The sequence below is a fragment of the Humulus lupulus genome, chromosome 1 (genome assembly GCF_963169125.1).
Source record: "Humulus lupulus chromosome 1, drHumLupu1.1, whole genome shotgun sequence".
Lineage (NCBI taxonomy): Eukaryota > Viridiplantae > Streptophyta > Magnoliopsida > Rosales > Cannabaceae > Humulus > Humulus lupulus.
In genome coordinates, this window is record NC_084793.1 from 283,180,720 (window position 1) to 283,194,841 (window position 14,122).

Below are 14,122 nucleotides of genomic sequence, written 5' to 3' on the forward strand. Positions count from 1 at the left end.
CAAATTTGAAAAACTTAAAATTTAATTTTCTCATATTTTGACAAAAAAAAAAAAACTCTTCAAAGATAAAAAAAAAATCTCAACATATATATATATGTTGCAAGTGTTAGGAGTATTTTTGTCAATTTTTTTTATAAAAGCATAGAATCCAAATATTTTATGTCTCATTATTAAGCATAATTGTTTTTTTTTTTAAAAAAGCATATTCCTTGTAAAAATATATATAACCTACAAATTATCAAGAAAATAACAAAATCTTCTAAAAAAAATCGTTTATAGCCACACGATATGAAATACTGACCCGTCCCACAATAACAACTCTTAATGATAAAACCTCTTACTTTCTTTTTCATAAGGTCGTTTGGTCACAGGAAGAGCTACATTCTATAGAAAGGGACCACAGTTTTTGACTCTCTCTCTTAATTTGTACATATTCTCTCTTCGTCGTAATAAGCAAGCATGAACAGACACATTGTTTACATACAAACCTAAACTACAGTTGAAAAGCATGTGATGTGTCGATGCCTAATTTGTCCAATTTAATCATCCCTTCCCTAATGCTGCATTTGAAATGTGTTGAACTTCCCCTGAAAGTGGACCACATCCAATAACATCTACGCATTGTGTAAAGTCAATTATGTACCTCAATACACTAGATTAGGACCATAATAAAATTATTAACATTATCACTTTCAAATCTAATTTGTCTCTACTTTTTCCCTCGAATGGGGCTATGAAAATGAATTGAAGGGCATTAAGAATATAGACATGGACTTGGATTGACATGACCCATATGAATGATGAATGGTGAATAATGAAATGTCATTCTCCTTCGTATACATATTTATATATTAATGTTCCTGTACTTGTTGTGAATTAATTAAGTGATTAACATAGCCTCTCTCTCTCTCTCTCTTGCTGGATATGGCTAGTTTAAGATCAAATCCATGCAACATTTTCAGCCAAAGTTACTTCTTTAGTAAGCCCAGTTTGATAGTTGGCCATGGAAGTTGGGGTTTGGAAGTGAAAAATAATGATCATCAAAGATTCATGGTGAGTTTGAATGAGCTTGTATGGCTGCAAAAGGGAAAGAAAAGAAAAGGGTCGCTGGTGATCGGAGGAGGAGGGCGGCGGAGGTGGGTGGTGGGATCTTATAATAATAATAATAATCATGGGGTTGGCGAATTGGAGGAAGGGAAGAGGTTTGTGGAGGCTTTGCGTGAAGCTCAGCCGTACATATTTGCGCACATGGATCGCACATTTGTCGTGGTGTTGTCTGCGGAAGTTGTAGCCGCTCCATGCTTGGATTCCATACTCAAGGTTCACCACTTTTCATCATCTTTATACATCTATTTAATTATTCTCTTTTTGATTTGTTTAGTGCACAATTTTTAATTATCTAATATTTATGGATTAAGGATTGCAAATCACTTTTATTATTATTTTTATTTAATTTACTTATTTATAGAAACTGAGCTATGATAATTTAAGAAGACAAAAAAGGAAAAAGAAAAGAAGATCATTTATGATAGTGGCACTATATTGTGTCGGAAGAACGAAACGAAACTGCCCTGTAGTTTCCCCACTAAACGACTACACCATCCCCCCCACCAAAAAAAAATCAATTACACCATTTGTCATTTTCTATCTATTATTTATATAAATAATTAAAATTTAAGATTATATTTGAAGCTGGAAGTGGTCTGATTATCAACAGATTAGTGATACTAAAATATAACATAATTATATTTCTTTTGTTCGGACTGAATGGGTAATTAAAATTTTTTAACTAAAATTATAAATAATTCACAAAATTAACAATTTAAAATAAAACATAATTATTTTACTTAATAATTGTTATATTTAATTTTCTTTTCATAACATAAGAGTAAAGTTGAACAATTTTAATTCGAAAATTTTATGTTATATGCATAATAACTTAGTAAAAAATTTTAATATGCCAACATAAGTTACTATTTTAAATATATAACAATTTTAATTTTTTAGATAAAACTACTCCTAACATTCAAACACTCATTTTATCTCACAATCCGAGCTCTCTCTCTAATATCTCTCATTCTCTCACTTTCTCTCCATCATTCTAATATTGTAGATCTCGAAGAAATACCAAAAATTTTAAAAAAAATTATCTGAAACTGACATTGGAGTGAAAAAATATGAACCTCCAAAGTTTTCGTCAAAATTTAGTGCAGAATACCAAAATTGCATCGAAAAAGCATCGTTTTTGCCAAAAATTAAGTTTTCATGATTGCATCGCAACAGCATCGAAACATCACTGATTTTGTATCGAAACAACATCGCAAGAGCATCAAAACATCATCAATTTTGCATCGAAACACCATCGAAAAAGCATCGTTTTGGCCAAAAAGCAAGTTTTCATGATTGCATTGCAACAACATCGAAACATAATCGATTTTGCATCGAAACATCATCGATTTTGCATCGAAAAAGCATCAATTTGGCCAAAAAAACAAGTTTCCATGATTGCATCGCAAGAGCATCGAAACATCATCTATTTTGCATCGAAATTACATCAAAAAATATCATTTGGGCCAAAAATCAAGCTTTCATGATTGCATCACAACAACATCGAAACATCATTGATTTTGCATCGAAAAAACATCGTTTTGGCCAAAAATTAAGTTTTCGTGATTGCATCGCAAGAGCATCGAAACACCATCGATTTTGCATCAGAAAATAATCATTTTTGCCAAAAATCAAGTTTCATGATTGCATCGCAAGAGCATCGAAATTGCATCGAAAAAACATCGTTTTGATGCAATTTAGATGTTTTTTTTATGGTGTTTCGATGCAATTTTGATGCAAAATCGATGATGCTTTAATGCTCTTGCGATACAATCATGAAAACTTGTTTTTTGACCAAAACAATGCTTTTTCGATGCTCAATCGATGATGTTTCGATGCAATCATGAAAACTTGATTTTTGGCCAAAACAATGCTTTTTCGATACAATTTCGATACTCTGCACTGAAATTTGACGAAAACTTTGGAGGTTTATATTTTTTTACTTAAATGTCGGTTTCATATTTTTTTTTTTTAAATTTTGTTATTTTATCAAGATCTACAATATTAGAATAATAGAGAGCATGAGAGATGTTAGAGAGAGAGTACGGATTAAGAGAGAAAATAGTTGTTTGAATGTTAGAAGTATTTTTATTTAAAAAATTGAAATTGTTATATATTTAGGATAATAACTTATGTTGGCATATTAAAAATTTTTACTAAGTTATCATGCATATAACATGAAATTTATCTTTTACAAAATCTAAAAATTAATTTTTACAAGTAATAATATAAAATACAGAGTTAAAATATGTATTAACTTTAACCAAAGTGTTATAAACCATTTTGTTACAAATATTGAATATTAAATTTTTGTTTTTGGCTGGAGAATTGATATTATTGTACAAAGTACAAGCACAAAAATTATTTAGGGTTGTAGAGAAATCAATCAAAATGCGGCGAAAATCAAAAGTTTAAATTTAAGAATTGCTTACTCAAAAAAAAAATATATATAAATTAAAAAAGACACGAGGACTAAATAATATTTGCTTACGTCAACATGAGTAGTTGAAGCATGAATTTGCTGACTGAGTACCAGTCCCACTGCAGTCCGCAGCCATGGTGGAATGTCTCCGGTCTCCACACTAATTTCGTTTCCTTCCTTCAACTTTTTTTCCATTTTCTTTTTAGCTGTAAATATAATTATCTATCTATGCAATTAGGTGCAGTTTAGGTTTAGCTTTGTAGGGTTTTGTCATTTCTTTCATCCATGGCTTCCACCACTGCTACTGCCTTAATCTCAAGCTCTCACATTCCTATACGAACCCGCCGCCGATTACTTTTCTCCGTTCCCAACAATCTTCGCTTTCGTTTCCATTGTTTACCTAACCGAGCTCAGCGATTCTGTTTTCATTGCCCTGAATCGTTAACCCTAGGTATCGTTAATGGTGGAGCTAGTGGAAGGAGGGGAACTCTTGCAAATTATACTATGTTCAACGGTGAAGATGGCGCTGAATTGGAACAGAGCTATAATTCCGTAGAAGACGAGCAGTTCGTGAAGTGGTTTCGAGAGGCTTGGCCTTATCTTTGGGCTCATAGGGGAAGCACCTTTGTTGTGATTATTTCCGGCGAAATCGTGGCTAGCCCCCATTTGGATCCCATCCTTAAGGCACCCATTCCCTCATTTTTCTTTATGCTATATATATATTTTAACTAATTGATTTGGTTATTGAGAAAATGAAAAGGAAGTGTATATTATTGAGAAAATGCTATATATATATATATATATTTCTTTAAGATTATAGCTCAAGAGTATATTATATACTTGTAAAAAGGCTGTCTTTTTGGTGTGAGTTATTTGAGTTTGAAGTGCAATTGCATGCAGGATATTGCTTTTCTTCACCATTTGGGGATCAGGTTTGTTCTTGTTCCGGGTACCCACGTGCAAATTGACAAGCTTTTGGCTGAGAGAGGTGAGGGAAATTGATTTTCATTCTTCTCTTTCGTTTCCTTTTTGCATTTTCCTGAAAAAGTTTGTGATTCTCTATTTACCAACTGAATCTTTTATCAAAGTACTCCACCTAAAAAGTAGCCTTTTTTGGTCTTTGTTTGTGAATTGGTTTGGTGAAACTGACCCCAATATGTTCTTCTTTCAGGAAATGAACCCAAGTATGTTGGTCGTTATAGAATTACAGACCCCGAGTCTCTAGCAGCTGCAATGGAAGCAGCTGGCGGGATTCGTGTGATGTTAGAGGCAAAGCTTTCTCCCGGGCCCTCCATATGCAATATTCGACGACATGGTGATAGTAGTCGTTTGCATGACGTAGGTGTCAGTGTTGCCAGTGGCAACTTTCTTGCAGCCAAGGTAAGAATCTTTTATCAGTTTGAAGACTAATATTCAACATTTCCAGTTCCAGAGTACTACATTTTGTCTCCATGATATTGGAAACCTGAATTTTGAAGTTCTGCTTTCAGTGTTCCGTTTTAGTTTTGTTTTTTTACTATGGATTTCTCATTAGAATGTTGCAAATTATTTTCTTTCTGGTTTCTTGTTTCTGTAGAAAAGAGGAGTTGTTGAAGGTGTTGATTATGGGGCAACTGGTGAAATTAAGAAAGTTGATGTGGCTCGCATGCGCGAGAGACTGGATGGTGGTTGTATTGTTATATTGAATAACCTGGGCTATTCCAGCTCTGGAGAAGTTTTAAACTGCAAGTATGTTTGTCACTCCGAATTCATCTCTCTCTCACCTATAGTTTGGTTAAAATTAAATTTTTATTTAATGAAATACTAAATTATTAAATGAAGTGATTTTAGCCTTTGGAACTTTAAAATTATGTGGTTACGTGCTTTTTTAAGATTGATCATGACTTGGCCTTTATTAGCATTGCGGAAGGTAACAAATAATTTCAAAACGAATATTTTCTTGATAATGTAAGATTTGAATAAGTGAATAAGAATAATAGTTTGTCTTTTAAGACGTTACAGGATAATTCAGATTCACTCTAGACTATCTGTACAGAGAATTTCGCCTCTAGGCCTGGCCATTTTGCTACATAATATACTTCAAACTGTATCCCAATCCATAATGACTTGAAATAAAAAATGATAAATTTCTGGTCACTGATGTGATATGCTTCTATTTATTACAGCACGTATGAGGTTGCAACAGCTGCTTCATTAGCTATTGAAGCTGACAAGCTTATTTGTATCATTGATGGTCCAATTTTGGATGAAAGTGGACGACTTTTTCGCTTCCTGACTCTTGAAGAAGCAGATAAATTGATCCGTCAACGGGCTAAGCAGAGCGAGATTGCAGCTAGCTATGTAAAGGCTGTCGATGAAGAAGATATATCTTGCCTTGGACGTGATGAAGAAGATATTGCTTCTCCACAGAATGGGAATGCTCTTAGAGGAAGACATAGTGCAATGTTTCACAACGGTGTTGGTTTTGACAATGGAAATGGACTGTGGTCTGGTGAACAGGGCTTTGCTATTGGAGGTCAAGAGCGACTAAGTCGATCAAATGGTTACCTTTCAGAATTGGCTGCTGCGGCCTTTGTTTGTAGGGTGAGCCCTTTCTTTAGTATACTTCATCCACATATAGGTTATCTCTAAAATTGGTGTTGTGCTTGCCCTAGCATGGTTTCTATTTTACGCTGATTAATTTTTACTCTATTTCTCTCATTTCATTTCGGTCCTTCCATTTTATAATTTTTTAAATCCTTTAAGTTATTTTGGAAAAATCTTCCTTGAGTTATAATGCAATTTATATTTGGGGTGGGAGTTTCTTTCTGCAGTTAATGATTTAAACTCCAAGTCTAACAAAACAAAAAGAGAGAGAGAGAGAAAAGGACCAAAAATCCTGATTTCTTTGTAAATTTGATATTAGTATGACAATGATTGAGTTTCTGCTGATATATACACAGCTTACCAATGAATAAAAGGCTCCTCAGAAGAATATGCCACTACTTGGACATGTTGATTTGGAGTTGTAGGATGTTTTCTCATGAAAACGTTATCTGAGAAAATGATACTCTTCTGGCTTCCATTCAGTATGCAAACTTTTTGAATCATTTTAATAAAAGTTTAAATATAGGATGGAAAATGAGTTAATTTCTATATATTTTGAAGTGTAATCAATGATCTTGTCCTAATACCCAAGAAAATAGTAAGCATAAGCTTTGGTAGTTGGGACTATGAGTAGGTGGTTTTTTTTCCTTCATATACTTGTCATTTCCTTCTGTTGCAGTTAATGAAATATTAGAAGCTTGTCTGTAGCATTAGAAGGTACATGAATTCTGTCATAATATCTTTGTGCCTTGGCATGGCATTCATTGAATTCTCAGGTCTTGGAAAATCACTACACTTGATGTGTGTTCAGATACTTTGAAGTTTCAGCTGCTTTTTTTGTTGAGCGTCAAGCACCCTGCCAATGGTACTTTCTTTTTTATTGCCAGGGAGGTGTTCAAAGAGTGCATTTGTTAGATGGCACTAAAGGCGGAGTATTGTTGTTGGAATTATTCACAAGAGATGGAATGGGGACGATGGTCGCTAGGTATGTCTTTTGTTGTCAATGTTGTCTATAAAGTTTGTAGCGAAAAAAGATGTTCTCCATACTTCTATTACTCTGTTATTTGTGAAGAATACAAATTTTCAGTGAAGTATAGCTATTCTGCTGAAAAATTAACAGGTTTATGACAAATTTTATGATATCAGATTGAATAAATGAAATAATTATAGTAACCACAAAGCTAATTTGTGATGCAGTTGACTCTGCTAAAATTTTAAAAGGTAGGTTGTTTTAAAGCTTTCTCTAGTTGAATCTGCTTGAGCCTCTTCTTTGAGAGTTTTAAATTCTTACGGCATGTTATGAAATTTAAATTATGAAACTGATATATGATGGCTAGAATAATGTGGTAATAGTGCTGATTCCAGATATTGTAAGCTCTTGCACATCAGTGGACTGACTGTTGCATTATATTTTCCTTTCTCAGTGACCTTTATGAAGGAACCCGGATGGCTAGGGTAACAGATCTCTCTGGAATAAGAGAAATCATAGAACCTTTGGAAGCATCTGGTACATTGGTTCGCAGGACTGATGAAGAGGTTTATATTTCTATTTCGTAACCAATATTTACTGAGAAATTGGAAAATTCATCATATTCCTGGGGTATTATTTCTTTTGGTGAATTGGTTATTTAACTGGATTCAATATTTCTTTTCTTTTAATGTTGGTAACAGCTTCTTGCGACATTGGATTCATTTGTTGTTGTGGAAAGAGAAGGCCAGATTATTGCTTGTGCTGCTCTTTTTCCTTTCTTGGAGGAGAAATGTGGAGAGGTTGCTGCTATTGCTGTTTCCCCTAAATGCCGTGGAGAAGGGCAAGGAGATAAATTACTTGGTATTATTGAATATCTTTTTAAGTATTTAAACTACCGAAATATCATTTATCTAGTTCCTGTCTTTTATTCTCGTCACTTTAGCATTACTGTGCTTCTATTGTAATACAAAAAACATGTAAGGGCCAAAAGAAAATTAATAGCAGCCTTTGCGTTTTGGCCTTTTCTTATGTTTTTGATTTACTGAAGACGGGAAATATGGTGTGCACATGTACACACATATTAGTGTTGATTTTATTTTCCCTCCGTGCATGTCTACCAACTATAGCGTTTTTTCAGTGGTACTTTGCAATGTGTAATCTTTTATCAAATTATGAAATGTGTACAGATTACATTGAAAAGAAGGCGTCTTCTATCGGATTGGAGAATCTTTTCCTGCTTACCACCAGGACTGCAGATTGGTATGTTTGTGAACTTCCACTAGAAGTTTGTGTTCTTTCTGCATAATGATAGTGTTGGCTTCACAAGTATTCATATACAAGCGCACACAAGCATGCAGTGAAGTTAAAAGCTTGCTAAGTAGCGTGTGAAATACTGCTCTTCAATAGCGTCATTTGATGGCATAATAGTTCAGACGCCACATCTTTTGCCATTTTCTATCCATTCCTTTTTCATGTTGATTTTTTATAATAACAGTTCAGGTCTGTTCTATGTGACACAGGTTTGTTAGGCGAGGGTTCTCGGAATGTTCAATTGAATCAATACCAGAGAAACGAAGGCAGAGGATCAATCTTTCCCGCAGGTCAAAGTACTACATGAAGAAGCTCTTACCTGATACCAGTGGAATCACAATAAACAGCATTCGTTAAGAGATAAACAGTATCAGAAAGTGTATTTTAAGTCCCCTTTGGAGAAGGGCTGAATACATGTCTAGAACTTGAAGATACAACTCTTTTGCAATTGCAAGTTGGGAAATCCATCTACTGCTCCTACTTATTGAGCAGGTTTATTCGTATCTCAGTTCGTATGTTGTTTGTAGGTACTGACGGGTTGAAAAAATTAGAACGCTAATCTGTATTCCTTGTTTTCATTTACTTGTTATACAATAAAATAGCTTATTATCTTAAATTAATTACATATTCTTGATCCTTTGGGATGCTTTTTTTTTCTTTTCCCAAAATGATCCAACTTAAACTTATGGATTTGACAAGGTTAATCGCTGAGCTGCAACAGTGGCACGCGTAGGGAGTGTTGCATCACAACAGGGGTATACAACACTTTAGATCCCTTCTCTAATTAGAATTTTGAATCTCTGAAATGAACAAAACATCTGAGATTACCTGCAAGAAAGTTTTCCAATGCCTAAATCCATTGAGTGTTTATTCAAGTAGAGTAACAGTAGAAAAATCTGTTGAATAACCAACTTTCTCTTTTCTAATCATACTCCTTTAAAGATCATATTAAAAATAAAATAAGAATTATTTTCTGCTTCTACGAGAAGGGCTTACTTTCTCTTCTGCGTTGAAGCGGTCTTTGTATTCATAGTGATTACTAACTTAAACGCCCCATATTGGACTTTTAAAAAGAAATGACTAATTGGGCTGGCTAAAAAAGCTTTGAGCCCAACACCACATGACAAATTTGGTCTTAGGCCCAATGCGACATTTTTTGAGTTCCAACAACTGCCCCCTCGACCCATATTCAGTCGTTTGCGGACGTCGATGTGGGCCAATCATTGCGAATAATTATTCCAAAAATATCCATGGTCTAATCACGCCGTAAGCATTTATTGCTTATAACCATGGTTTGGTCGGTTTCAGCAATCATATCCCACGTTCCCGAGAATCAAGGACCAATGGGGAACGCCCATAGTTGTTGGCAATTTAACTTCCCTCATTATTTGAATGGGGAAAATAAAAGGCCGCTTCTTCCTTCTTCTTATTCACCTCTCCAACCAGACTTTTTCTTAGTCCTTTCTCTCTCAAGAACTGTGTAAGGCTTGAACACTTTTACTCCCAAAAGTTGTGAATTATGGCCCGCATACCATCCTCAGAACCTAATTTGAAAAGGAATTACCATACGAATCTCGATCATTTGCTCACGGACTATGACATACCTGAGAATGTCACGATTCGCAAACTTACGGAGAGCGAATTGCTTAATTGGCGACACAAAGATGTCGTTAAACCAGACAAAATAGTGCTTAGTTCCAAGCACATCGAATATCTCAGTTTCCTTCTCCATGCAATTCTTGTACAAATTGTTTCATGCTCCAAGGCTCACATTTTCCAGTTCGTTCCAAATGTCGTCTAGGAAATATTTGGGGCACGCATGAGAATAGATCCAATGACATCTGGTGACATTTACGCCGCCTTCACCAAATCAAACAACAAGTCTTCCAATAACAAATCATGGAAGAAATTTTACTTGTCTCCCAGGAAGGATAGATACATCTTCACTGATTACGACAACTCCAACAAGAACTGGATTGAATATGTCTATTCGGTTGGCGGGGAATAGTGTTAGGGTTTTATGCCCTAATTAAAACTCCATTTATTTGTAATCTCATTTATTATTAATAAAAGAATAGAAACCACTTTTTTGACTTGGTCAATCACTTTGCTCACATATTTTATTTTCATGATTATTTGTTTAATATAAACTTCTATTAAATCCCAAGCATATAGCTAATCGTATTTATAGTGACGTAATCATAATGGGATATAAATATGATTATATGTTCAAAATAAGTTAGCAAAGTAGAAAAGATCGAATGTATTCGTTACATCGGACATGACCGATATTGACAGTTGATAGGATAAGTAAATATACCGTTATTATCTATTTTAGTCATATCATATAGTTGACCATAGGTCAATTCAATCTCAATTCTGAGTGGTTAGTATTCTAACTGATTGTATTATTTGAGTTCTTTGACTTGTTCGTTACCAGCTTACCCTACGGACTAGCCCATACTTATATCTTGGGAACTCGGTTGTAATGCCCCAAATTTCCTAATAAGGTTTAGGACTTTGATTAGGAGGCCGGGAGGGCCATAATTGATTTAATATGTTATAAAATGAATATATGCATGTTAATGTGAATTATATTATTATATGATGATAAATGCATGCGTATGGGAGTATTTAAAATGATAAGGGCATTTTGGTAATTTGGCCTGCTGAGGGCATATTTGTAAATTGGGTGCATATTGTAATATGTGAATGAGATTTCATTATTATGGAGATATATTCGAGCTATTCGACATGAGACGGTCATATATAATGGATTAGCGGTTTTGTCATAACGGGGTCAATTTTGGGGTAATAGAAATGTTTATTTGGTGATAGATTGGGAATATTTGAGATCAGGGTGAAATTCTGGAAGTTTTGACTATAGTGTCCCCGGGGGTGTTTTCGGGACCCCGAGCACTAGGTTTTATTTGAGGTTACTTAAACTTGAAGTAGCTTGACAGATAAGAACATATGTTAGAAACTTCTCGTTCTCTCTCAAAACAGTCCGTTTTACCGTTTGAGCCTTTTTGAGGAAATCTTGAGTTCTAGGAGTCGGAATCAAGCGAGGGTCGAGGCATAGCGATCCTAGGAAAGATTAAAAGCTTCTTAACCGAAGGATTTGACGAGAAACAACCCAATCGAAGGTAATCTAAGTTTGAAGTTTTAAGTTTTTAAAGTTTTGAAGCTTAGAATTGGACTTTGTTAATTGTTGAGTTTTTGGTCGTTTTGAGCTTTGGGTTTTGAAGGTTTTGGAGTATTGGGAAGCTTGGGAACTTTGATTTGATGATTGGGGAATGTTTGGGTATGTTTTTGGAGGATCTGGAGTGTTTAAAACGCGTTTGGGAATGGCCCAAGGTTGGGGGCCGCGGCCCTGTTCTTGTGCGCCGCGGCCCTAGTTCGAAGAAGCAGGTGTCAGGAAGTGACCCTTGCTGGGCGCCGCGGCCCTTGATGGAGGGAGCCGCGGCCCAAGGTGCTAGGGCCGCAGCCCTTGCCCTGTTTTCACCCCGTTTGCTCGTTTTGACCCCGGAAACTTAGCTATGGGCCTCGGGAGTGTCCCTACTACTTGGATTAGTTTGGATTGACCTCTTGGGGGCTAGATATTGGTGTGGAACCTTTAATTATCATGTTATTGATGATGTTCCATATTTGGTTATGATTAGGTGACCGCTAAAGGCTTAAAGGTTGATCGTTCTCAAGGGTCGTTCTTATATTGGTTCTAGCTCGAATCTGAGGTAAGGAAACTGCACCCTGTGTATGTATGAGGCATGCATGGTTATTATTGATGCATGCCGGTTGGCTATTATGTATGAGGCATGCGTGGTTATTATGATGCATGTTGGTTGATTAATGAGTATGACATGCATGGTTATTATTGAAGCATGTCAGTTGATTATTATGTATGACATGCATGGCTATTCTTGACGCATGCTGGTTGACTATTAAACGTGACATGCATGGCTGTTATTGGTGCATGTTAGATTGCTGGATTTATTGCATATGATGCATGAGAAACATGTGATTGGGACATGCCTTATATACTGAGTATGATATCGTTCAGAGCTTGAGTCTCTGTGTTGATGCATGGCCCTAATAGTACTAATACCTGTTTAGTAAGCATGCTAAATACCTCGTTTATGGATATGGAATATGTGATATGTGATTGGTGGCATGTCTTACTAGTGAAAGACACTGACTAGTCAGGGACCGACTCTAAAGTCGAGAATCACGCATTGAATGGCTCTATGGCATTAATGCTGGACCGACCCTAAAGTCGAAGAACTTATAAGCGCTTGCCTGGTCTACAACCAGATGACTATAGCCAAGGTATATGACCCCGGTGACCGTTTGTCACATGGCTAAGGGACGTTGTCCAAAGTTTCGACTCTAGAGTCGTGAGGAAGGTTATGTTGGTGACTAGTCACCTTGCACCTGTCCTAATCAAACTTAAGAAAGAATCACTTATCGGTTAAGCCCTGGTGACCCTATCGTCACATGGCTAGAAGGAGCGATGCTCATTATTGTGACTTTTGGCTATTGTCACCTATTTGCCTGGACTGATAGTCCTGAATGGTTATTATGATCGTTGTTGATATTATATCATGTTTTATTGTATTTTCTTGCTGGGCTTCGGCTCACGGGTGCTACGTGGTGCAGGTAAAGGCAAGAGGAAGCTGGACCATCCTTGAGTTGGAGAGCTTAGGTGATGACGTGTACATATGCAGCTGCTCGACCACCACGGCCGAGGTTTAAAGTGGAACTAGGGTTGAACCCTGTTTTGCTGCTTAGAACGGCCTGTTGTAAATGTTTTCTGTAATAGACTCTGAAACTTTATCTTCGGGATCCTAATGTATATATTAAACGTTTTAGTGAAACGTTACATCCTAACCAAATTTTTAATCCCTAAACCGCTAATCATACTTAGTTTCATGATTTTGGCCAAATGTCTCGATTAGCGAGTTTAGCACTATTTACAAGGCACACCATAACGGTCCCAGGAGTTGGGGCGTTACATCGGTAGTATAATTGAGTGGGAGTGTTAATCATAGATATGAACATCTATAGCTTCTGATGAAGAAATGAAACGATGGTTTCCTTTTAGTTTGGTTCAAAGTGTTAAATGATAGAGATCTCATTTCAGTAATTAATATTAGTTTACTGAAATATCATTTACAAGGAACTAAGTGTTTTAAGGATAAAATACAATGAGGGGTAAAATAGTATTTTAGTTCTATCTCATTGTAGACCGTCTATAGAGGATTGAGTGACAATTATGGTTGTAACAATGGATAGTTGATAGCGTATCTATATTTGTTATAGAGCATTCTATGAATTCAAGAGTGCAATTCCGAGTCTTTAGTGGAGTCACGAGGAATTAATAAGTTAGTAAATTTATTTGTTAGATTTATGATAACTTATTGGAGCTTGATTTCATAGGTCCATGGTCCCCACTGTACCTTGGATAAAATCATCTAGAAAGTCTTTATTAATTTATTTAATTATCAATTAGAATTATCAAAGTTGACAAGGTCAATTTTGGATAGTTTCATAGAGTTATGTAATTTATAGAATAAAAGAGAAATTATGGCAGATTTATTAATTAAGATAAATTTGTATCTAAATTAATAAATAAGTTTAAATCAAGGTTCAAATTTTAAATAATTAATTTGATAAATGATTTAAATAATTATTTAATTAATTAAATCAATAGAAAATAATACAGACCT

At 35.3% G+C, this 14,122-nt stretch overlaps 1 protein-coding gene across 2 annotated transcripts; it reads left to right on the top strand.

Annotated features, from left to right (window-relative positions):
* The first annotated feature begins 894 nt into the window (after nucleotides 1–894).
* Nucleotides 895–9,032, top strand: LOC133807492 (probable amino-acid acetyltransferase NAGS2, chloroplastic). Of its 2 annotated transcripts, none has more exons than XM_062245810.1 (10): nucleotides 895–1,320; nucleotides 4,430–4,517; nucleotides 4,701–4,909; nucleotides 5,106–5,257; nucleotides 5,695–6,112; nucleotides 7,003–7,100; nucleotides 7,540–7,651; nucleotides 7,787–7,946; nucleotides 8,273–8,345; nucleotides 8,606–9,032. In XM_062245810.1, the coding sequence occupies exons 1-10, from the start codon at nucleotides 925–927 to the stop codon at nucleotides 8,751–8,753; spliced, it is 1,854 nt and encodes a 617-aa protein (XP_062101794.1). In that variant the 5' UTR covers nucleotides 895–924; the 3' UTR covers nucleotides 8,754–9,032. The 2 variants fall into 2 exon arrangements, with proteins under 2 accessions (XP_062101794.1, XP_062101793.1); XM_062245809.1 differs by lacking the exon at nucleotides 895–1,320 and adding an exon at nucleotides 3,600–4,213.
* The last annotated feature ends 5,090 nt before the right edge of the window (nucleotides 9,033–14,122 follow it).